Source organism: Oppia nitens, unplaced genomic scaffold (assembly GCF_028296485.1).
Source record: "Oppia nitens isolate AA-2021 unplaced genomic scaffold, nextdenovo-longstitch-racon4-pilon3 scaffold3_pilon_pilon_pilon, whole genome shotgun sequence".
NCBI lineage: Eukaryota > Metazoa > Arthropoda > Arachnida > Sarcoptiformes > Oppiidae > Oppia > Oppia nitens.
Genome location: NW_026533221.1, coordinates 7833337 through 7859644, shown reverse-complemented (window position 1 = coordinate 7859644; position 26308 = coordinate 7833337). Strand labels below are relative to the sequence as shown.

At 27.4% G+C, this 26308-nt stretch overlaps 5 protein-coding genes across 5 annotated transcripts; 2 read left to right on the top strand and 3 right to left on the bottom strand.

Moving 5' to 3' along the window:
- The first annotated feature begins 8896 nt into the window (after positions 1-8896).
- LOC128957605 (something about silencing protein 10-like) lies at positions 8897-10614 on the top strand. The gene is made up of 2 exons (XM_054303401.1): positions 8897-9493; positions 9560-10614. Exons 1-2 carry the CDS (start codon positions 9061-9063, stop codon positions 10531-10533), a joined length of 1407 nt encoding a protein of 468 aa, XP_054159376.1. The 5' UTR covers positions 8897-9060; the 3' UTR covers positions 10534-10614.
- A 306-nt stretch (positions 10615-10920) lies between these two features.
- On the bottom strand, positions 10921-13730 carry LOC128957486 (uncharacterized). Its single transcript, XM_054303253.1, has 5 exons — positions 13010-13730; positions 12350-12666; positions 12185-12284; positions 11942-12115; positions 10921-11876 (listed from the first exon to the last, which is right to left on the bottom strand). Exons 2-5 carry the CDS (start codon positions 12638-12640, stop codon positions 11287-11289), a joined length of 1155 nt encoding a protein of 384 aa, XP_054159228.1. The 5' UTR covers positions 12641-12666; positions 13010-13730; the 3' UTR covers positions 10921-11286.
- Positions 13731-14472: 742 nt separating this feature from the next.
- Positions 14473-18524, top strand: LOC128958091 (DIS3-like exonuclease 2). The gene is made up of 7 exons (XM_054303907.1): positions 14473-15194; positions 15281-15347; positions 15405-15458; positions 15678-15779; positions 16010-17330; positions 17496-18370; positions 18441-18524. Exons 1-7 carry the CDS (start codon positions 14650-14652, stop codon positions 18522-18524), a joined length of 3048 nt encoding a protein of 1015 aa, XP_054159882.1. The 5' UTR covers positions 14473-14649.
- A 561-nt stretch (positions 18525-19085) lies between these two features.
- Positions 19086-21690, bottom strand: LOC128957476 (metal cation symporter ZIP14-like). The gene is made up of 3 exons (XM_054303242.1): positions 21657-21690; positions 19950-20997; positions 19086-19893 (listed from the first exon to the last, which is right to left on the bottom strand). The coding sequence occupies exons 2-3, from the start codon at positions 20927-20929 to the stop codon at positions 19107-19109; spliced, it is 1767 nt and encodes a 588-aa protein (XP_054159217.1). The 5' UTR covers positions 20930-20997; positions 21657-21690; the 3' UTR covers positions 19086-19106.
- Positions 21691-24803: 3113 nt separating this feature from the next.
- On the bottom strand, positions 24804-26080 carry LOC128958792 (transcription factor HES-4-like). Its single transcript, XM_054304726.1, has 2 exons — positions 25855-26080; positions 24804-25791 (listed from the first exon to the last, which is right to left on the bottom strand). Exons 1-2 carry the CDS (start codon positions 25939-25941, stop codon positions 24850-24852), a joined length of 1029 nt encoding a protein of 342 aa, XP_054160701.1. The 5' UTR covers positions 25942-26080; the 3' UTR covers positions 24804-24849.
- Between the last annotated feature and the right edge of the window lie 228 nt (positions 26081-26308).

The following is a 26308-nucleotide window of genomic DNA, read 5'->3' as shown; positions in this document are numbered from 1 at the left end:
TATAACCATTAAATTGTATTTTATTTAATGAAAATAAATTTTGAAAGCATTTCGTCAAATATTATAGATTTCATCACATTTATAAAAATCTTAAATAAATAAAAATACTCTAAAATTGTTAACTATTTATTAATTGATAACAAAAACAATTTTATATATACAATGGCTTTAATTACAGCATAATCAAGACATAAAAATATTATCTAACTTATAGATCTATTAAAGAAAATATTAATACAAATGACATTATTATTAATAATATAATCAATATAATAATGATTTGTTAATTATTTTTATAATTAATAACAATTGCATTCTCTGTTACTTAGTTTGATGATTCAAAATCAAACAAAAAATAAAATTATACATAAATTTTTATTATTATAATATAAAATAAATTATTTATGTTTAATGAAATAATATTTTGCGATTTTTAAGGTTTAAGATCAGTATTGAAAAATGATTTGTACATAAATAGGGAAGCATTAGTTATATATCATGTAATAATTTACACGACTTTACATAACTTTTTAGGAAATTATAACATTTGTTGGATATATTTTTGTTATATTATTAGATTATTTTGGATCTAATTTCAAATATATGAATAATATAAGGTCTATCAAAAATATATAAAAATTAAATTTAAATATCTCTTGATTGTTATACATGTTTTAATCTCGTTTGGAAACATAAAAATATAGTTTAGAAAAATTGACAATACTTAAATCTTATTTTTATTAAATATTGTAATATTTTTTAAGGAATTGACTATAAATCGCAAAAATATTGTTTAATTGTAGGTTATAATAGAAATAAAAAATAAAAACTTTATAAATGTTTTAAAGCAATTGTTTTATATTATACAGAACTACAGTATTAATATTGTTATGAGTTTCCAATAAAATTACTTAATTAAAGTTAAAATAATTTTTTTATAAGTATATTTTATACTATTTTATAGATTAAGACATTAATAATTATTGAAAAGACATTTAATTTAAATTATAGGATATTTTTAAAAATGCCTTAAATTATAAACACAAAAATTAGTTATATAAGTATAACATAAGTATGCATCAAATCATGAAAAGAAGATAAAACTTTATACTATACTAATTGGTTTTCATAAATTTTATAGTATAATAATATAATTTGTAAATAAATTGTTTAAAAATTTACAAAATTTAAACATTTAATCAATAAACTGAAATACTATATAAATAGATTACTTGAGTTATAGATAAATAATTAAAAAATTATTTATTTCTGTTTCTCGTTAAACAATACCTTTTGTTCACTGGTTTGTTGTGAACTAACTTTTCTTTGACGACACCTTTTGTTGTGTCCAAATGAGTACATTCTTTATCTGCTTTAAGTCCAACACATTTACGACAAGACTGTTGACTACGAGTTCGCTTTTCATTAGATTTCAATGGCGTTAAACTTCTTGACATTCTTCGAGTAACTGAAGAATTCCTATTAATCGAAAGTTTTGTCGAAGAAGTTGCTAAAGAAGTTGATGCAGAAGTTGTGGTCAAGTTTTTCTTGTTTTTGTTTACAATTTTTTCATTTGACATTTTTTGATTAATTCTTTCGGATTTAACTTTTTTATTGATGACCACAGAATTGTTTGCTTTATTAACAACAGAAACATCTGTTTTCGATAAAATCAAACTATTTTTTACTTTAGTGTCCGTTATATTTGGTGTCTTAAGTCTGAAGTTTCGATTTATTTCCTTCGTTGATATGGACTTTGATTTGATCTGATTTTGCATTAATATGGGACCAACTTTTGGATAATTAAACAATTTTTTCGGATCGATAATGAATTTGGATTTGCATTTATGAATCAAACATGCCTTACATCTGCCGTTAGGTTCGCATTCACTTACTTTTAAATTACATTTTCCTATTAATTATGAAAATTTAATAATTTTAAATATTTATCTATTTATTTATTATATACATTATATAAATACTTTAACAACTAAAACATACCAAGATTTTCACACATGTAATTCACAGGTTTAACCAAATACTTAGTATAAAATTTGGCGCAACCGACACAACTATAATACAATAATTACAGTATTATTATTAACGTTTTGATAACAAATATTTTAATTAATATAATTTAAAAAATGAATACCTGAAGACACCAAACCTTCTTTGTGTATATTTATAAAACTTAGTCGCACCGCATATTTCACATGTTATGAAACCCGATTTCATCGATGATTTAGATGTTTGATTCATTACTATTATTATATATTATAATCATCAATATATTGTTTGAAATATATACTAAAAATTTTAATTTTAATAAACAAATCATACCCTTTGACTTAGGAGTTAATCCTGACTTAGATTTAATGTTTTGTGAGGCAAATGCTTTGGGATTATTCTTCTTTTTGTTGTTCACTTCATTGGTTTTAGTTTCAAACTGTTGTTGCAAAGTCTTTAGACCCGAGGGTACATCAAAGGTAAGTGTTTGAGGAACTGATATATCGCTGTTTTGATCCCATTTTGGTAAATCAGTTTGAAGTGACCCAAAAAATGAGATATTAGTTGGTATTGGTTTGGGAGTTGAGTCCAAACAGTTATTAGACGAGCAATTAGTATGACTGTTAGATTTGCTTTGGTATTCACAATCTATATGTTTGGTTTGATAATGAATTTGTATGTCTGGTATTGTCTCATATATTACATCACATATCATACATCGATAGACCTTCAAATTTAATAATTAAATGCTAATTAAATATGTGCTAAAGTTAGTCAACAAAATAATATACTATATTTACCATTTCAGCAATGATTATGCCATTAAAGTCGCAAATTAGTGATTTTATTCCTGACATTATGTTAATTGCAGTGACATTACGTTCACCCAAATGATAGTGATTTTTTAAATTAACGTTCAAATTATCCATAGATTTATCTATATTTTGATATTTATTTAATTTGTCACTCGCTGTCACTTTTTGCTCTAAAGTTACCAAATATTAACAGATTATACAAATATAACAATTTAATAATCATAAAAAGTCAATTTTTATATTAATTCATTAAATATATAATTATAAATAAATAGATGTTTAATGATACAATTCAATAGTATAAAAATTGCTTAATAACTAAAATTTTATTATTTTTAAGAGTAACTTATAATGGAAATTTCAAAAATTAAAAATTTTATTTTAGTCAACTTAATGAATTATTTATAATATACATTTTCATAATCTACAGTATATTTATGATATATAAATTACATATTTTTAATTTGAAGTTTAATATGAGCTTATTAATAAATTAGTTTTTTAATCAGATACCAATGAGTATCATGGTCAATTTAGAATTTTTACAAAACTAGAGGTGTAATTTTAGAGTGAGTTAATTGTCAAATTTACTTATAAATCAGACAACAAAAATAAAATATGATAAATATAGTTAAGATTATCAAAAAATTATCGACAATCAAAAGTTAGTACTTTTTCAATCAAATTGATTGGAAAGGTTTTGAAATCGTTTAACAATAAATTTTTATCAAAAATTCTTTTTATATTAAATAAATATTAAATAAATATCAATATATTTATTTTTAATACAATAATTGATTTATTTGTAAATAAAATATAAATAAATGTAAAATACAATTACATACTCATAAACATGACTTTAATTAATAGTATATTCAATAACTATTAAGAGATAAGAACTGAGTCGAAGGTTTGCGTCCAATGAATGCATTGAATCGTTGGGTAACTTATATGTGATGTGACTATCGCTCAACACTTGTCCGCATTTGTCAATAATTTTGGTTAAAATTTGTCACAATTGTTACAAATTTAATAAAAATTTGTAAATTTCGATAATTTTGCTGATAATAAATCACAAAATTATAATTACAATTCAATAAATTGCAAACAAAATAGTGTACAATATTTGGGTTTTATATGCAATGAGAGACTGCGCTCACAAACACTAAAAATTGCTCGCAATTTACGATATTTAGCTATATTTAAGAGATACCCTACTTTCCAGTCACAGTCTCCCTGTTCTCTCTCTCTCTCTCTCTCTCTCTCTCTCTCTCTCTCTCTTTCTATTACTCAATAACTTACTTATGTTAGCACTGGTACTCCAATACCAGAGCTATAGGCGCAAGACTGACAAAGGTTTGGGTTTTGACTTCAGTTACCACTCGATAGCATACAAACACCTCTTTAAACGTTTCACTAAAATATCACTTAATATTCTGTGTTTGGTTTGTACCGCAAAACTTGGTGTGACATAACATTATTAGATACATCATTACAATGTTATATAACTTTCAATATGTGCTTTAATATAGTATATATTAAATTTATCAGTAATTTATCACTTTATTTTAATCATATTATCTAAATTAACCACATTTTTCAATAAAATTTTTTATAAATTATAAAATTTTAAATAATATCGCTAAAAAATTTCATATTTATTCCACATTAATTAATAAACTAAGATAATAAACTAAAGTCTATACAAAATATAATTATAAATAAATACCTGTATTTATAATATAAGTCTAACTTTAAATATATATATAATTTTTTAAATATTTTTTTCTATGAATTATTTTGTTTGAATAGATATTAGATAATAAAAAAGATCTAACAGTTAATTTATAGTTCATAATAACAAATAATTAAAATAAATTGTATTTAATTGACTTTAAAATTAAGTCTCGAAATAGAAATATTTTAAGAAATATTCAATAATGCTATTCATTATTTATGAATTAAATTTTGAAAATTCATTTATGCAACTAAAAGTTTTCTTATATATAATATTAATTTATCTGATTATTATACTAAAATAATTATAAAATAATTGAAAACATCTATTTTATACTAATTGTTATTTATATACTATATTTATCAATATACTGTACTTAATTTGCTATTATATTATATTATAGTAATTTAATAAATACTGTTACATAATTACTAAAATGTTTTTAATTAAATATTATATATATAGTTCGTATAATAATATAATTAATAATATTTTTTATTAAAAATAATTACTTGTAAAATATAACTATAATATATTTACAGTGCTTATCTGTATATCTAATTAATTATTTTATTTATACCGTACTTATTTCTCAACTATATTGTGTTATACTGTATTTAGTGATAGCAAAACAAAATATAAATATCTAAAATAATTGACAAATTTCTATCAAATTTCTATAAAAAAGATGCCCTTGTTAATTTTGATATTTCCATATTTTATTAACTTGTATCAATAAATTACAATTACAAATAATAACTAAATATTACAAATAGTGTTGGCAAAAAAGAGAAATTTCTAGAAAGTTTCTATGGGTCCCCATGTTAATTTTGTTATTTCAATATTTGTTATCTTGTAACATTGTTATTATAAATATTAATTAAATATTATTATTAGTATTTTAATTATTAATTAAAGTAAATATTAATTTATTTAATTATATTCAACTATAATATAATAAAATGATGAATAAAATTTTACAAAACTGATTATTATTAGATAATTATACTTATTTATATATGTATCCCATTTGTATAATATTATGTCTCATTAATATATTTATAGTATTTCCAATAACTATAGATATGGTGATCCCATAGTATAACAATAAAGTTAAATTTCTATAAAAATTTATTCATGAGAAATTTTCTAGAAACTTTCTATTTGCCCATCTCTAATTACAAAACACAAAATAATAATAAATCTATTTAATAATACTTATTTATTTATTTATTTAATTATGAATAAAATTTTAGAAAAACTAATTAGATAATTATATTAATTTTATATACAGTATAGGAATCATACGTTGGCTGTTATTGGTATTCATTGGCGCGACTTACTGTCTGGAGTTATTGTATTTTATAAACGATGAATAAAAAAACTACACAGCGGAAAAAACAATGACAACAAAAATAAATTTATTTTAAATAAGTTGAGATAAAAATACAATTATTAATATATTATTAATTAAAAATTAAAAGTTAACAAAAGTTTATTAAAAAATTAATTAAAAAATTAATAAAAGTTAGTTAAAAATTTAGATAAAAATTGAATTAAAAATAATGATAGTTTAATTAAACAAATTTTTCAATTAAGTCAGTCACATTTTAATTAAATAAAACTAATAAAATATTTATTATAACAATTAAATTTATTTAAACTGCAAACAATATAAGAATTATAATAAGTATATTTAAAAATATACAGTATTAATTAACAAACAATTGAAAATTTATATATTTATAGATCCTGTATCTCACATTACTGATGACTCATGTAATCTAATTAATGACGACGATCATGACAAGTATGATAATTTTTCATTTTAATCTTAATTATTTATGTTTTTATTATTAATGATTTATTTTATATTTAGTTAGACATTATTTATAGCTATTTGTATTTATATATTTGTATTTTTAAATATAAATTAATATTTTTAATTCAATTATAATCGAATTTTATTTCAGTTTTATTTTTTTGGCTGTGTAGTTATTTAATAGTTAGTTTATAATAAAACAATAGGTCTAGACAGTAAGTCGCGCCAACTTATTTTAATGATTTTATTTTTGTTGTCATTGTTTTTTTCCGCTGTGTATTTTTTTTATTCATCGTTTATAAAATACAATAACTCCAGACAGTAAGTCGCGCCAATATATACCAGTAACAGCCAACGTATGATAGGAATCCTATTTGTCTAGTAGTGTATTGTACAGAATACCTATTATTATAATAGCTATAGATATGTGGATCCCATAGTACTAAATATACTAAAACAGTATAATAATAAAGTAAAATTTCTATAGAAATTTATTGATGAGAAATTGATTAGATATTACTATTTGCCGATCTCTAACTGTATCTATAATTTTTAGATATTGATGTTTTTTGTATATAAATTCTTCAAAATGTTTTGAATTTTGAGAATTTAGTTGTTATTTAAAGCTATCTATCTATATGTCCGCAAACTCATTAACTTTATTATCTATATATAAAATGCACAACAAATAACTAAATTATTTAAATAATATATATTTAAATAATATATATTTAAATAAACAAAATGATTGTAATAAATACAGTATTTTTTTAATTATTAAATTAGTAATAATATGTACAATAAGTTGTTTGGTTGATATCACCTGGTTTTTGGTCACAGTTTTTAGTTGAAAATGCATTTTATAGATTCTTTAAGAATTTTATAGAACAATAATAATAAAGTAAATACAGTATTTATAGATAATTATTTATGATAAATTTTCATGGTCAAATTTATTAGAAATTTCTATTTGCTTATCTCTACCTATAGTACACATTATAATTAATTTATTTATTAAAAAAAAAGTTTTCTATAAAATAAGTAAAGTAAAAATTACTATATTTTACTAAAATCGCTAATTAAAAACTTTAAATAATGAATTTACTTATTTATTATTTATTCAATTTATGTAAAATGCAATTTATTTATTAGATATAATGTTTAGTTGTAAACAATTCTAAAATAGTATTTTTATTTTATTTTTACATAAGATAGTTGAATCTGAAATCAAAATTAAATGACCAAATATAATATATTTAAATATAACTTATTGATGAAATAAATAATAATATTATTTAAATTATTATTTTTTCATACTTTTATAAATTATTATATAAAATGTTAACGATTTGCAATAAACTTAAATAATTGTATTATTGTATTCATTGACAAATCGTGATCACGAAAATCGATAGCAAAGATGTTTCATCCCTGACATCAATGTCTTTATCAGTCATCGATTCTATGGACTGACTCGACTCAACTTATTTGCACCGAAAGGCCATACATTGCTTTAGTAATAATTACATTATAAAATAGATTATAGTTAATAGTAAATAGTTTTTGTTAGTTTTCCTATTATTAAATGATAAAATATTAAAAATGTATAAAATTATAGCTAATAAGTCGCTTACTTAGTCTGACACAAAGCATTTCTATTAAAAACTTTCTATTATTAAATAAAGTATTGAACGTAAAGGGATTACCAGAAAATTTTCGCGATATTTAACTTCAAGTATAATCTAATTTTATTATATAAGATAATTCGTATTTTATAATTATTATAAAATTACAAATCAATAATAAAATTTAAATTTTCGACTAATAGTAGAATATCTTAAAAAACTTGTTATAATCTCATGTTCGCACAGGAGCTACGATATCTCTAAAACTATGATAAAATCAAATTATATTAATTGTTAAAATATGATTGAAGACATATTTTATTTTTATAATATTAAAACATTTTAATAAAATAAACTTGATAATTAAATTGTCCAAATTTAACAAATAAAATAAAACTACTCAATTATTATTTTTTAAATTCTCAAAGTTTTATTAATTTTTAAAAATTTTACATTTATCTATCATATATATTTTATTAACTTAATTATAATTTTAAATATTAACAAAATTAATTTTCTCTTTATAATCATTTAATTAATTACTCCATTTGAATATTAATTTTAGCAAATTAATTAAAAAAAAGTTTAGCGAATAAAATGTAAATTAAGCATAAAAATCATACAAAATGTAAAACTACCGTATAGTACAGTATAATAATACCAAATAAACATAAATTGTTGTTTAGTTTAATTATTTTGTTTTTTATGAATTATATTAAATTACAAGAAAACTAACTAACTATTGTATTAATTTTTTTTATAGATTTAAATAAATTGAAAGTATAAAAAGTAAATTATAAATTACAATCGCTATTCAGTGTATTACACGTACAGTATATGTATTTATGTATTATAATAACTACTACTACTGTAACCATTAATTGGAAAATTTGATGAAAGCATTGAATGTAATGTAAGCACATGTGAGCCATAACTACAAACATTGAACACATGTTTGACTCGTGTTTTGCTTTCATTTAAATTGAAAATTTAAGTTTTATTTACAATCATTTGATACAATTGACAACAAGACAGACATTTAATGATCAACTAATGCCACGCAAGAAGAAGTTTACGCCAAAATCGGCTTTAAAAGAGCCGACGAAGAGGGTCGTGGACTCAGATGATAGTAATGAAGACTCGGATGACTTTGACGATGAGGTGCAACACTTCGACAATAAAAAACACAAACATTTGCTGCAAACAAGTGCTTTAGCTGAAGACACCACTTCTGATGAGGACAACTATGCCAGTGATGATGAGATTATGCCTTTGGATGACAACACAGATGATGATGAAGAAGAGGATGAAGAGAATAATGATAATCGAAATGAATTTGTCGACAATAGGTTTGGCATTGAACTGAAAAAGGATGAGATGGCCAGTGATCTCGAAGACAGTGATGAAGAACAGATGGATTCAAATGCGTGGGGAAAGACCAAGAATTTGTTTTATAACACCGATTATGTCGACAAAGATTTTCGAAGTAATTTCATATTAGTTATCAATTTATAGCAAATTGATATTAAATTTAAGATTTTTGTTATTATAGGATATAATCACAAAGACTCGGATCAGGCTCTTTATGAAGAGGAAGAGGCTCTGGCCATACAAAAACGTCTTTTCGAGTCAATCAATGAGACCGATGTTGGCATTGAATTATTGGTCGGTGATATCGAACCGAAAAAGACTTCATTAGATGAAACTAATGGCGAAAGAGATGAAAATGAAGAGAAACTACAAATAAATTTCTCTAATTTAACACAAAGAGAGAAATTAGAGATTTTAAGAAAAGAATCGCCAGAATTGGAACCATTAATAACAGATTTTAGGTGTTATATGACTGAACTTAAAGATCGACTTTTACCGATATTACAAGTTTTAAGGAAACAACACATAAATCTAACAGCTCTTAAATATCTTGAAACACGATATCATATTGTAATTAATTATTGTGTGAATATTTGTTTTTATATGAGTCTGAAATGTCAACGAATTGATATCAAAGAACATCCCGTTTTGAAACAAATTATTGCATTTAAAAAACTCTTAACTGAGATCAACTCAATCACTACAGATAATAGCAATTCTATTGATAAGGAAATGGATATTATTTTACAAAAATCAATGTCTAATGAAAAGATTAAACTAATGAAAAAACGAAAGAAAAAGCCAAAGACTGTCGAAAATGACAGAAAGAAAGTCAAGTTTTCAAACGAATTGAATGAAACTAAAGTTTCAGAAAAAACAACAAATTTGATTAATATTTATGACAATAATGAAGAACAAGAAACTAATGATTTAACCAAAAGAGGTATTACTTATGAAATGGCAAAAAATAAGGGATTAACAGCTAAAAGGAAGAAAGAGTTAAGAAATCCAAGAGTTAAACACAGAATGAAATTCAGAAAAGCAAACATTAGACGCAAAGGTCAGGTAAGAGAAACACGAAAAGAGTTACAACGATATGGAGGAGAGTTGTCAGGAATTAAGTCGAGTGTTATTAAAAGTGTTAAATTTAAATGATTGTCAAAATAAACGTATCTTTTATTTTAAATCAAACTTTATTTTAAATTAAATTATACTCAAAATAGGATATTAAAAATAAAGGACAGAAATAGAAAATTACATTTGATTTTTATAAATTGCTTTTTTCATTTGTTTTATAATATTAATGAATAAATGTTTAAAAATTCATTTTAAATATTAAATATATTTTTTTGTAACAAATATTAATGTCATATTCAGTATGTTTGAGGTGTGTTTGTATTCAATAAATTGTGTGTATTTGATATATACCGGTACTGTATGTACATTATACTGTATATATACATATGGTATATATGAATTTAAATTGACGTCAAATTATGTCAACAAATCATGATTAATAAGAATATATACTATTTATGTGTGTATAATATAGTATTACTAACTTTTAATTAAATTTATTAATAAAAGCGTTAATTAATTAACCCTTTATTAAAAACAATAACTTGGTTTTATTTAGCAAAGCCTCTAATTTAATGAAATATTTTATATATAATCGATGAGTCGTTTAGAAATCAAAATAAATATTTAATTCTAAACTGTTGTATATATGAGGAAATAATAATTATAATCAAAATAAAAACATTAATATAACCATAATTTATATCAATAATAATAATAATTAAATAAAGTCCAAAAAATTGTTTACTCAATTACCGACTCATGAGAAGCCTCACTATCTCATCTGTTAGACAGTAGTGAAAGGTGTGGTGTCTACTAAAATGAAATGTATTACGGGTTAGTCGAGAAGTTAGCTCTATGGCACCGCCTTTTTATGCAGCGCTGCTTTTTCACGTCATTGCCCCCAAACTTAGGTTTGTCCAAACAATACAAACATTGTCCACAGTCATCAGCCAAACAGCCGGGACACTCGCGACATCCAATTCGACGACTTCGAGGAACAGCTGTTCCATCTTCATTAAACTGCTGCTTACGTTTGCCAGAACCTCCAGGATTGGCCTTAATTACAATACCGTTTGTGGCAGGTTTAGGGGTTATAGTCAGTGGTGGTAATGGAACTGTTGTTGGGTCGTCCAAATTAATATTCATATTAATTTCTGTTGGATCCAATGATATTGGAGGTTCCTTCTTGATGTTCGGTTTTATTACCACTTTACTAGGCTTTGGATTGATCTTTATCTGAACATTGGCCGGAATCTGACTGAGACCACCCAATCCATCTCCACCGCCATCACTTCCGGGGGTTCGGTTAAATATTTTCGGGTGCTTTTTAGGATCAATAATATACTTTTGAAGGCACGCTTGTAATAAACATGCTTTACATCGACCGCCGGGTACATCAATTTTCAGCGAACAGTTACCTGATTGAAAGCAATCGTAAAATTATTAAATGTTTTTTTTTGTTAAATTATCAGAAAATACAAACCATTATTAGCACACGTGAACTTCGATGGCTTTAATAGATATCTGTAGAAAAACTTCGCACAACTTTCGCAACTGAAGACTCCGTATCGTCGAGATATGTGTGAATAGTATTTGGTTAGTCCACATACTTCGCAGGTCACAAATCCTCCGCCGACTCTCTTTGGTGACGGTTTAACTAAATTGAATAAAAATGTTATTGTCGTTTCAATTACCGTAATAGCAAATCATGAATTTAAATAAATACCTGGTGCTGGACTATCATATGGTGAACCAGCCATCATAAAATTTGAGGGCTGAGCGAAATTCATCGGCTTATTTGGTCTGTTATCAAACTGATTCATAACCTGAAAATTATAATATAAATCACTTTATAATAAAACTCAATTAACAAACATTTGTGGGTACAAACCGTGACTGAGTTGGTGGCGACCTGATTGCCATCCATTTCCTCATACATTGACTCTTCAAAGTTCATTGAGAGGTCATCTTCGTCCTCGAGGTCGCTGTCCATTGCCATTAATGGTTGACTTGAGTTCTTTTCGACGCCATTATCATCGATGTGCTCCATTTGATAGTGTCGTTGCGCGTCCTCCAGACCTTCATTAATGGCCGAACATATCATACACCGATAGACCATTTCGGCCACTATTATTCCGTTAGCATCGCAGACCAGCGACCGAATACCCGATTTGCTCGACATCTTGATATTTACCACGTCTTCACTTTCTATTATCATCGAAAATATTATCAAAATAAGTAAAACAATTAATCAAATGGTGGATCAAATCATTTTACTGTTGAATATAACACAACATATAAAACGTGGACTTAATTATTGACTAAATTTAGTTTAAATAACAATTAAATTAGTGATTAATTGAGATAAGCGTTGATATGTATGACAAACAATGTGTTTGAGGACTGGCATTGAAATCAATGAAAAATCAATAGAAATAATACTGAGATTTAAAAGGAAAGTAATAGAGATTTACATAAAAATATATATAAATATTATTTTAATAAAATAGTTGTCATTATTATAATGTTTAATAAAATGTAATTAATTTACCGATAATTTGGTCAAAATGTCGTCCAAATGGTTGTAAGGGATGTCGTGTAGTGCGGACTGTACTCTCTGTCTGCCTATAAATATAGGTCACCGCCTATTATAGAGTCCGTCCATTGACTGCACATCCCTTCTGGCCATTAGTAAAGTGAACGCGAATTACGGCGACGAACGACTCTATACGAGGCACTTATCGCCGGCAATCATATCAATATAAAGTACCAAATGTTCGACTAAAGTATTAATTACTATAACAGTCATACGGCTCATAACATTCAATACTTTTTCATATTACAGTCATATCATTGAGTCAATGTATTTGCCGCTACACTGCACTACCAGTGCTCGCATATATAGAGAGAGAGGGAGAGACGGTATACGCGAGCGCTCCTAACAGTAGTGCTCATACCATACCAGTGCCACAACCAATGCCAGCCAATCGCCGCCCGCGTCAGGAGTCTTACCAACGATTCAGTAATACAGTCATTCCAGTGCTGACTGACAGCCACTCACAAACACAACGCCGAGCCCTCACATACTGGCAGATGGCGAGCACTACACACACCCTGTGCTCCGGTCGGCCATATTATACACGGATGTGCCGTACAATCTTAACACCATCACTACCGACGCCCATAACATATAACCATAAAATACAACCAAAATTATATATCATTTGACTTATAATAACCACACAATCGATGACTTATTTTGCATTCACACAACAAATACCTGACCACTCAATGGACAGTCGTTTAGAAATAATTAAATTAACCGAAAATATAGACTTTTATTGTTTAGTTTGAATATATTTATCGCTTTTCTAATATAATTAATGCATTCATTTCAAACATTTTATAATACTTTCATCTGATTTACCGAAACTTTAATCAAACAAAACATTTAAATTTGATTTATAGTATTAATTGTATGGTTTGATTGATTGAATATATTGTTTATTGTAATCAATTCACTGATTGTTTAAAATATTATTAATTGTTATCTAATTTTAACATTATTTGTATAATAAAAAAATGTTTAATAAGTTAATGATAACTGTATTCTACTGTATGTTAAGTGTTGAATGCAATTGAATATTAAATACCATTGAATATGTTATGCAATAATCAATTGATTGTTTGAAATGCGCGGCCAATGTATCGGTTGATACACACAGAGGGCACCACTCATGACATGATTGAACTGATTTTACAATCAAATTACCACAAGAGCTGAACCATTCATATCATTGTTTTAAAGTTTAAACTATAGTTTTGATGATATCTTATGAAAACTGATCAACAAATTCAAACATTTGTTTTCAAATTAAACTAATATTATAGTCTATAGTCTATAGTAATTAGTAATTACTGACTATAGATATTACTGTACTGTATATAACAGATAAAATGTATATCAATTGAAACATTTATTTCTAAACTATAACTCTATAGTACTGTATATTAAGTGACACGAAATGAACAGCTCTTATAGTTGTTTGAATGACTTATTGATTGTTTAAACGATTGAATGATTTGTCACTCATTTATAACAACTGTTTGATAGAAATGTTTTGACATTCAATGAAATATTGAATTTATTTGTCATTTATTTAATCGATTTATTGTCCAAATAATTACAGAATGTCTTCCAGAAGACGGTGTATGAGTGAAGTCACCGATTGTGCCAAATGTGACACAAATGACGAATCAGATGTCAAACATACGAAAAGTGGTGATCAAAACAACAGTCAAATCCCAAGATATATAGGCGGAGGACGACAACGACGACACTCGGACTCACAATCCAAGAGTGGTGTCACTCATAATCATCAAACAAATGCTCACTCGTCTAACGGTTGTCTTATTCACGGAATTCGCTCATCAAATGATAATCTGTTGTATCAGATGTTGCAAACATTAGATTTAAGTAATAATCAAATACCGGATCAGATCAGAACCATACATGAGAACCATGTCTGCAGTAATATCGGTAAAAGTAGATCTGTTCCAACTTCTAAACTAACATCACGTCAAACGACTCCATTTTCAACGCCATCGACACCAACTGATTCACGAAGACTTTCGGCAAATAGAAGTACATTAAGTCATACATCTTCGCCATTAAGACAATCCAAATCATCGTTGACTATGCCTTCAAGTTATAGTAATAGGACTACGAGTCAAAAGTGAGATATCTGTCAAATATTATGTTAATATATAATAAATAATTTTATAATAATTATTATTATTTGTTAATATTTGTTAATATTAGGACATTTGCCGAATATATGCCATTATGTGAGCTTCAAAAAGGTCTACAAAAGGGAGAGATTGTTGAAGTAATTATTAAATTGTTTTTTAACAAAATTTTATATTAAAACGTATTATTAATTTAGGGCGTCTTGAGGATTAATCCACGCAACTATACAGATGCCTACATAAGCGCACCGGTAATTTTCGGTATTCTCAGAGCTTCTACTAATAATTATCAGTTATGACTAACTGTATCTTTATTTGAATTTTTTATACTATTTTACTATATTTTAAATTCTTGTTATTGCTTACAGTTAGTTGACTATTATTTTATATAATTTTGTTTAATTAGTTTATCACTACTATTTTGTTTTGGTAGTTATATTATTAAATTGGTATTTAAATTGATTATATAGGAGGGCGGTCTAGACATATACGTTGGAGGAATGATTGATAGGAATAGGTCTTTAAATGGAGACAAAGTGGCAGTCAAGTTGAATGAATGTAAAGACTGGAAGGTTTGATAATATACTGTTTTCTCATACTTTGGTTTAATGTAAAATTGGGACAATTTGTCTAAAAGCAGTGTAATTATAATTATTATATTACCGGTAGAATAATTATAATCTATAGTACAGGAAATTTAGACACAAACCATATATTACATTATGACAATGTGTGAGAAAAAGGCATAAATATTCATAACTATATAATTATATATTGATTATTGGTTTTTATAAATCAATAGATTCTTTATGACACTCTTCGTGTTAATTATCACGAATGGGGACAAGATTTGGAGGGAATATATTTAAAATATAATACACACACTAAAGAAGCGGTTAATTTAATAGCCAATTGTTCTAATAGTACTTTGAGTCACATTGAGATTATTGATGAAAATGATGAAGATTTAGAAGAAAAATCATTAAGTGTTAGTCTTAGTCCAGATTCGATTGATACTAAACTCAGCAATGATAATGATGTCAATGAAAGTGTTGTTAAAATTGATGAAACTAGTGATACAAAAAGTAAACCCAAGAAAAAAAGATCGCGAAATAAGAAGAAGAATAAAAGTGATGTCAAACCTAATGCTAATGAAAGTGTTGTCAATAAAACTGGAAAAGTTGTGAAAGTATTTGACGAATTAAGCAAACGAATTGACAGAATTCGTGGTATAAGTGTTGAGCATTTAATGGAAGCGTTATTTTGGAAAAAATTTATACAAAAAACTGGAAAAGTTGTATCGATTGTTGAATCAAATCATATCCGCATTGCTGGCGGAAAATTGACGCATATGAAGGACAAGAACCAAAATTGGGCTCTTTTTGTTCCCAATGACTCGCGATTTCCTCGATTACGAATACCAATGAATTTATGTCCGCATGACTTCTATTATCATCCGCAACACTATTCAGATACTCTTTTTGTAGCCAAGATTGAAGAATGGAAAACCACTGATCATTTTCCAAGCGGTTCACTAATAAGACAATTAGGAAATGCCGGTGACATAGATGTTGAAAGTGATTTGATTTTAATTGAAAATAACATTGAAAGTGAAGAGTTTCCCGATGAAGCATATTATGGTTTACCAAACATAACTGATAATGAATGGGAAGATTTAAACAGTCAGTGGACTATTCCTGATAAAGAGATTCATTATAGACGTGATTTCCGCAATGAATGTGTTTTTACTATTGATCCGTCAACTGCTCGTGATTTAGATGACGCCCTTTCCATTAAACTCATTGATGACGACTTGTTTGAAGTCGGTGTTCACATCGCAGATGTTTCTCATTTTCTTAAAGAAGACATGCCTTTAGATGAAATTGCCAGAAGAAGAACTACATCAATATATTTAGTTCAAAAAGTTATCCCAATGTTACCGCAGATATTATGTGAAAAACTTTGTTCATTGAATGCCGGCGAAGATAAGCTATCGTTTTCAGTGGTTTGGATGATCGATAAAAATGGAGATATTGTTTCGGAATGGTTTGGCCGCACTATTATACGATCGTGTGTTAAGTTAAGCTATGAGTTGGCACAGGATATGATTAATGATTCAAATCGTAAGTGGAAACCAAATGAATTGCCAGAAATTTATGGCAAGTGGTCGGCCAAACATATATCTCAATCTATAAACTTATTGAATGATTTGGCAATTAAATTAAGAAGACGTCGCTTTGAAAGAGGAGCTCTAAAAATTGATAAATTGAAACTTCATTTTGTTTTAGACAAAGAAACAGGTCTTCCAATAGGGTTTTCTCCATACATATATCGGGATTCAAATAAATTGGTTGAAGAATTGATGTTATTGGCAAATATGGCGGTCGCACACAAGATATACAACACATTCTGTGAAACTGGATTTCTTCGTAACCATCCGCCGCCATCAGAGGATGCGCTCCGAGACTTTAATAAGTTTTGTGATTATAATGGTTTTCATGTGGACACGTCATCATCACTGCTATTGAATCAAACATTAGAGACTATTGTTAATAACGACCCGAATATATCTCGAGTTGTGGCACATTATCTATTGAAAACTATGCAAATGGCCCGATATGTGTGTCCCGGTATGGAAAGCGCATCATTACATCATTACGCCCTAAATGTTCCGTTATATACTCACTTTACTTCACCCATAAGAAGATACGCTGATGTTATTGTCCACCGCCTTCTGGCGGCCTCATTGTCCTATTGTCCTCAGATTAAAGATTCGCCGACCGATTTGCATCGTTTAGCCCAACGTTGCAACGATAAAAAGTTGGCCTCACGTATTGTCAGCGAAAAAAGTGCTCACCTTTTCCTTAATTGTTATATCAAACACATCCATAAAATGGAAACTAAAGCCATTGTTGTTCAAGTTTATGACCATTCTTTTGATGTTATGGTCATTAACTGTGGTATTATTTCACGGGTATATGTGGATCCATTACCGCTCAAACAATTTACATTTAGTACAAAACATGGTAAAAATGAATTGGTATTGGAATGGATTGATAGCACCGATAGTTTACCTAAAGAATTATGTAAACAAACCATCACTGCATGTCTTATTGTTCGCATACAAGTGTCTGTCAATGAAGAGGACTCAAGTAAATTGAATGTAAGCTAATATACAATACAATAATACAGTATTTTTATTAATTTAATTTTTAATTATTAATTATTAATAGACTTTATTGCAACATCCAAATGGAAATTTCATACAAAACCAATTCATCAAAACAACTAATACTCAATCTATTAGTAAATCTTGAAATTGATTTTGTTATTAAAATGTTATTTTTTATAACATTATTTTTATTAGTTATATTTAATATAAATATTATGATTTTAATTTTATGTCTAGTCGCTGAATGTATTTTAGTGAATAAAATTATATGATATTTTGATATTTTAAGCTATCAATTGTTTATATTAAACCATTATTTGTTATTATTTTATTTATATAAGTAAATTAACTTTATATGACTCGTACAATGAGTATAAATTGTTAACACATTTATTATAAATGTAATCACTTGTTATGTGAAGGCACGAGTAATCAATTTGAACCTAATTTGACAAAAATATACAAATGTATTAATTTATTGTATACTATGTGTTTAACAATATGATTCCCAATTAAATTATTAAAAAGATATATTAAAACATAAAAACAAAATAATAAAATATGTTTAATGGAGTGCTTATAAAATGTCAACAAATGCTAAATTTGGGACAAAAGTCTTTTTCAAAATTATTTAATATAATAACATAAATATATATTTTTGTAATTATTCTGAATAATTGATTGCAATAAATGATTTTTGCAAAATTATTGCCAATTATAGTGTATATTATTGAGTAAAAGGAATATCTGATTGTTTAGGAGGAACTAAACCTTCAAAATTAATTTTATCGCCGTATTTGGCCAAAAATAACAGACTAAAGACACCCAAAAGGATACCAATGTTTTGTAATAATAAAATCTTAAATGTTTGAGTCATTCCCTGTTGGCGAGCGTTGTCGAGTGCGGTACTCAGTTCGCCCATCATATCTACCAAAGCTATGTAGAGAAACATACCGCTGGCCAATGCAAAGACATACGGAGCCGCATCAGCCAAATCACCCAATAAGATGCCAAACATTAAACCCAAATAACAGGTACAGGCAGATACAAAATTATAGCCCAGTGCTTGTCTCATAGTCATACCCGACGCTAACAGTACAGCAAAGTCTCCTAATTCGTGCGGGAATTCTTCACAAATGACAGCGACTGATATACTAATGCCTTCAAGAATGCTTTGAGAGAATGCGGCTCCGATAGCAATACCATCAATAAAATTGTGGAGACCGTCACCGAAGATGATCATCCACGCAACTGTCGCTATCTCTTGTCTATCAGCACCTGATCCAGTCGAGTGTGAGTGTCCGTGTTTAAAGTTAAATGAATTACTTCTACTTCTTTCTCTATTAATTGTATCTAAAATCATAGATTCTGAACGACTATCAGCTGTTGAAGTCTTATCCATTTCATTATCTAAATTGTTTTCATGACTAGAAGTGATGTCATTTTCTGTCAAACTATCGATGGCAACACCATTAGCTTTATTATCATAATCTATATCTTTAAAGTACACTTGTCTGTAAACAAATGAGATAATTAAATATAATTAAATGTGATATCAATGACATCATACTTATGTGACACATGTTTGGGCGGATCAATCTCAGCGCTGGTACACGAAGGGATGGATTGGATATTAAGTTTCCTTTTCCTTCTAAACTCGACTACCATTTTCATTATACGTTCGGACCAAAAGAAGAGATAAATACCACCAAATATAATGAGAGCTTTCCAGAGATATACGTGAGAACCGCTAGTATTTAGATTGAATGCCTGAGGAATTAAATGAAATATCGCTGAACCCACTAAACTACCGACAGCTAAGCCTTCAAATAAATTCAATACTAAATCGTATGTCTTTTTGGTTAAAAGTGGTAGTATTCCGACTCCTATTAGGGAACAAAAGCTGACAATTGTGACAAATAGGATACCAAACCCCCAAATAGCACCAGAAGTCGGACGGTTCAGTGTTTTATAATGACTTTCTCTTTGTTCTATACATTGATGTTCTTGAAGTTGAAACAATATAAGTGGACACAAGCGGACAATTGATTGACTTAGCAGTTGTTGAGGAACTGGACTTTTATTGGAACTATCGATGAGTTCAATCAGTTGTTTGGATGATTTGCATCCCGAGGCCGCCTCACATATGTTACGAATTTTTTCAGAAGTAATATTTGTCTGCCATTTCTCTATCAGCCGATTGTCTATATTATCACAACTTCTGGTATCAAAAGTGCTTAATGACGAGGAATTAGTGATATGTTGTATAAGTTTGTTATCCTTCAAGTTCTCCAAAAATCCCAAAAGCTTAGACTCAACATCTTCTTCATCATCGTTGGCACCAAAAGTATCACTATTTAAACCAAAAATGGTTTCATCCTTCTTGTGTAAGTTGTTGTGAAAGTAATTATATTTCCAAAGAAGAAAATATGTCAACACTTCTATGTCTTCTAATGAACTTAAAGTCACTTTTGTATCGACTGTCGATACAGTTATCATCATTAGACAACTGATAGACAAAACAAGACATATTGTCAGCAATGGTCTCATACTTTGTTTAGTCTTAAAGTTGATGTCAAATATGTTGATCTCATTTGAGAGTCGATCCGTCGACCAAACTGTTTGTCCATTAAATAAAAAAAAAAGAGAAAAGCAATCAAACAAATGGTTAATCAGAGAACACAAGAAATGCCAACAAATCAATTGCAACTCAAGAAATACAAGACACAAAAGCAAACATTGTTTGGTGTCATCAGACAAATACTGATAACAATTAATTAAAGATAATATCAATGTTTAACACATAAGTTAAGCTCTAATGATGTTAATATCATATCAATTATAATACTAACACTTATCTCATTAAATATTTCATTCAATTACTAATTAAACATATATTGATATATAAATACATATTTTTATATATAGTGTATTAATACAGTACTGTATATCAAACGCTTCAAAAGTAAGAATTGTTTTATATTACAAGTGATTTAATTTCAATATAATAAATAAATGTTTAAATAATAAACAAAAATTGATTGATTACATGCAAAATTTTAAATTTATAATAACTTATAGCATTACAAACAATTAATTTTTAAAGACTTTAAAACATTTCAATATATTTTACATAGAATTGTCAGTAAATTATCATAAAATAATAATGTTATCACATAATGACTATTAATATCATCAAAACTATTAGTAATCAAAATATTTTTAGCCCCATATTTATCATTCATTTAAATTTACAGATAATTTTAAATTTCATTACCAATAAATTATTTGGATTTAATCATTATTTCAATATATTAGTTATCAATAATAGACTTATCGTATAATTTGTATACAAATTATTTGACAAATTCTTCAATATTTTTCAAATTTCTTTTTAATTACTGATTTTCACTGATTTTCACTAATTTTCATATATAGTCAACATTTTTGTGTAAAAATGCAAACACTGTGTGTCGACACCAGTCAACAAATGTTTATTATTTAAAAGTATTTTAAATAAAAAACATAATACCTGTACAGTGTATACAATACCTGTATATTAATTGTAATACTAATGATGTAAAACAAGATTTTGATCTAAAATGCAAAGAAAAAATTGACAAAAGTTATACTAATTTATAGCTAATATTGAGTAATAGTAAAGTACAGCACATGTTGTATATTATGTATTATTTGACAGTATATAGAATATTCTGATATTAAAATTAAATATTTTAATACATGATTTTGTTATAACTTATATTAAATTATTATTATTATTTAGAAATAGTGTCCATTAGAGATAACAAACTTTTTTTATTTATTTAAAAAATAAGTAAAATAGTAATAAAATAATATATTTAAAATAAAATTAGAATATTTTCGAATAATTTCGATTGAATAAAATGTTCTTCAAATGTTAAAAATATAAAATATTGATTATTTAATTACAAATTTAACAAATATTATTTATTTAGAATCGTTTCTTTATAATTAATATTTTTTTAAATATTTTTAAGTATTTACTTTTATATGATTTTTTTTATAATTAAATTTATCTATATAATGTAATTTATAAAAGTTATATTACTAAAATTATTTTATTTTTTATCCCATTATTTATATATTTATTTTATTACATAACCTGATCTTCACAATAATATAAAATATTATATACTGTATAAATGCAAATAAAACAATATATAAAAAGCAAAAAAAAATAATTGAAGATAAAATGAATAACAGATACAGTATTTATATATCACAGATATACTGTATTATAGATATTGTGAATAATTGTAAGTTTTTTCTATATAATTATGAAAGTAATGTTTAACGAAAATTGTAAGCAAACGTTAAAATGCGAAACAATTGTTTGATATAATTAACAGACGTTAAGAAAAGCAATAAATGAAAAGACTGTTATTCAGTGAGAGGTTGTGAGCGGTAAGGGGTGTGACTTTCCCACGGAGTCCACAGACACACACACTCTACAAGATTGTAGTCTTATAGCTCATGGATTGTGAGGGCTGTGAGTGATCACAGTTAAGGATTCATAGCTCAGGGGATGAGGGGTTGGACCACTCTATTCAATGTATGCCAAGTATATTGCGAGCCCTGTCTGCGCTCCGGTGAACGTCTCTCTCTCTCTCTCTCTCTCTCTCTCTCTCTCTCTCTCTCTCTCTCTCTCTCTCTCTCTCTCTCTCTCTCTCTCTCTCTCTCTCTCTCTCTCTCTCTCTCTCTCTCTCTCTCTCTCTATGTAAAGCCACGCGTCTATGACCACCCACTGCTTACTTGCTTGCTTTTATTTAATATGAGAGAGAGAAAGAAAGAAAGAAAGAAAGAAAGAGACTTTAAGATTGTAAGCTTTGATTGGACTCATCTTTTTCTTCTTCTTGCGATTACTTTTTATTCACACTTTAATACTCAATACGATCGACAAGTTGTGAGACTCACCTATGGATTGGCTTCAAGTAATGACACATTGAAATACAATTTTATTATATTATAGTTAATTAAAAGTACTGCAGTTGTGGTCTTTAAATATCATGACTTAATAGCTTTGAAATAATAAGTTCACTCATCAGACACACCATTAGATTAGTTTGAGGTAAACGCTAATCAAAATGATTTGCGCAAAAATTTCCAATTAATTTATAATAACTTTACACTTGATGTTCAATTTGACTATTTCTATACATTAAAGATTTTGTAGATATAATGCTGTGATTAGTGGCGCAGTCATTGTTTTAAGATATGCCGCACCACTTGTGCTCCGTTGCTATTGTGTAACAAATGATTGCAAAAACTTTTTTCCCACACTTTGTAACAAACGTTAAGAGATAATGAAATTCATTCATGTTTTTCATGGCATTACTTTGCAAACCTTTCGGCAAATTTTTAAGTTTTAGTTTTTATTATTATATGCTTTATTATAGGTTAAAGAGAGCTTAAAGTCTGATTTATAAAAGTCTCTTTTGATTTGACTATAAGTAAAGTATAGTTTGATGTCATGGCTCACATATACTCTTCAAAGATAATTAAAGGAAATTGTCGTCAATTACTATATCATAATGCAGTGATTCGCAGACATTTCAAGCATATAATAGTAGGACTATGGCTAGTAATGATTGTATAATATATTTTAATGGTTTTCATACTTAACTATCAAAATTATATTTTGTTATTATATCTCATTGTTACAGTTAATATCAATATATTTAATCAGTTAAATATTATTTATTAAAATAATTAAAACAAGTTTTTATGAATTATATTTTATTGAATTTATTTTATTTACAATATAAATTTATATAAATATATATGTCTATTGCATTTACTCTATGATTTAATACTATATAAAAATATACATGGGTTTTTTATTTTTTAAAACCGATTCTATACCACAATGAAAGTATTTGGGCATTACATTACATATATAAGCAAAATATGTATATATTTAAAAATATTTAATAAAATTATTGCTTAAATAAGTAAAGTTAAATAAAAATATAAATGAATTAATAAATAATAAGAATACAAAAATAATGCATTGAAAAAATGCAAAACTTAAGGCACTTAAGGTAAGCCAAATGATAAAATCATTAAATATTATATATGCTATATATTATATATGATAGTTATATTATGTTTATACTCTCTCTTTTAAATATAAAATCTTAAAATTAAGGAACAATTGTAATGCAAAAACATTTCTATTTTCAAACAATATTCATAATTCAGAGATCCATCTGAAAGCCGTCTTTGAATTGCAAGCAAACTATAGTTTAAGTTAGAGATCATTATAATAAAAGAGAGAGTATTTGACATGAAATTAGTTTTATATATAGAATCGATTTTATATGAAATATATTTATAACAGGAATATAAATATAAAAGAGATCTATAATAATGTTTGATTATGGGTTACAGTGAGCACCTGTATGCTGTATGATCAGGTCATTACCAGATTACCAGGGTCTCCATACACTATCACTGTTTAGAGAGTGATGTGCACTACCGGAATGCGACTCAAATACCATATCGACGTCTTGTTCACTTCCCGAAGGACTTAACTGTTCACTGGTCGCACTGCCGACAGGACTTATTGAGCTCTGACCCAATGGTGATTCAAGATATGAGTTATGACTCCACGAACCAGTTGATCCATGTCTGTATGCCATTCCTGATGACTGATTTAGATTATGATGAAATGACATTAAATGACTATTTATTGGAGGAGAGCATTGAAGCGGAAGAGAAAATGTGAAGTGAGAGGAGGCGGTGGACGAAGCAGACGACGGAGGTGTTTGCATATTGACTTTGCTATCGTGTGTTAGTCTAGTTGTCATCATCGGTGATGTCATATTGTTATTGATGTCACCAGAATTAGAACAAATGTTTGTGAGACCAGAGTTTGGGAAAATTCCTGCAGCGATAGCAGCCGGCAATGGTATCTGAACGTGAAGTGGTGTATTGGATGAGGCAAAGGGTGGGTTCATTCCCGGGAATGCATTGCCACTTCTCGATGGAGTCGCATATGAGTTGGATGTCATATTTGCCGCAGTGTTGATACTTTGGACACAAACATTCAAGTGGTTAACTACTCTTTGTCGGAGAGTGGTGTCCACACCATCAATACGATTAATATAACGTCCAACTTCTGTAGCGCATTCATTAAAACCGGCTCTATATTTGTTAAGAACACTTGGATCAGTTGAGATAGCGGTTGCCATTTGTTGTCTTTGAACGCTCTGTAAGTGGCGGACAGTCATCTCAAGAATATCTGCTTTTTCCAGCTTTGAGTGACGAGACGGGTCTTTGTTGAGAGCATCAAGAATAAGGACTTTGAGTTCATTCAAAGAGTTGTTGATTCGAGCCCTTCGTTTCTTTTCCATTATTGGTTTTGTTGCCTATAATTAATAACAATTTATTAGTAAAGTTAAAACACAATCAAAATTTATATCAAAACTTACTCTTCTGTGTTCAGAAGTCTTAGAAACTGTTTTGCGAGGAATATCAGTGGTCTGGGAGTCAGCACTCGATGCCATCGTTGCGGTCATTGTTTAGAAATTGTTTTGATTTCAAATCAATTTTATAAAAAAAACTTTAAATAAAAACTACGAAAAAGTTTCGCAAACTTTTATCAACTGTTTTGGAGTTGTCTAAGAAGTGACTGTTCTGTTTGGAAACAAGTCGTTGAATGTTATGTTAGAGTATTTGCAGTCAAAGTTTTGCTCACTTTGGTCGACATGCGTGGCACAGACAGGCCAGACATGGGACGGCATACCTACACATCAAACAGTACTTTACAACTGACTCTTTATCAATAGCTTCTTAGTTTGTTAGGGGAAGAGACCGCTTATCCTAAGAGGCATTTAAGCTGTGAGGGGGTGATAGAGGGGGGACTGGGGGTCCACACAGATAACT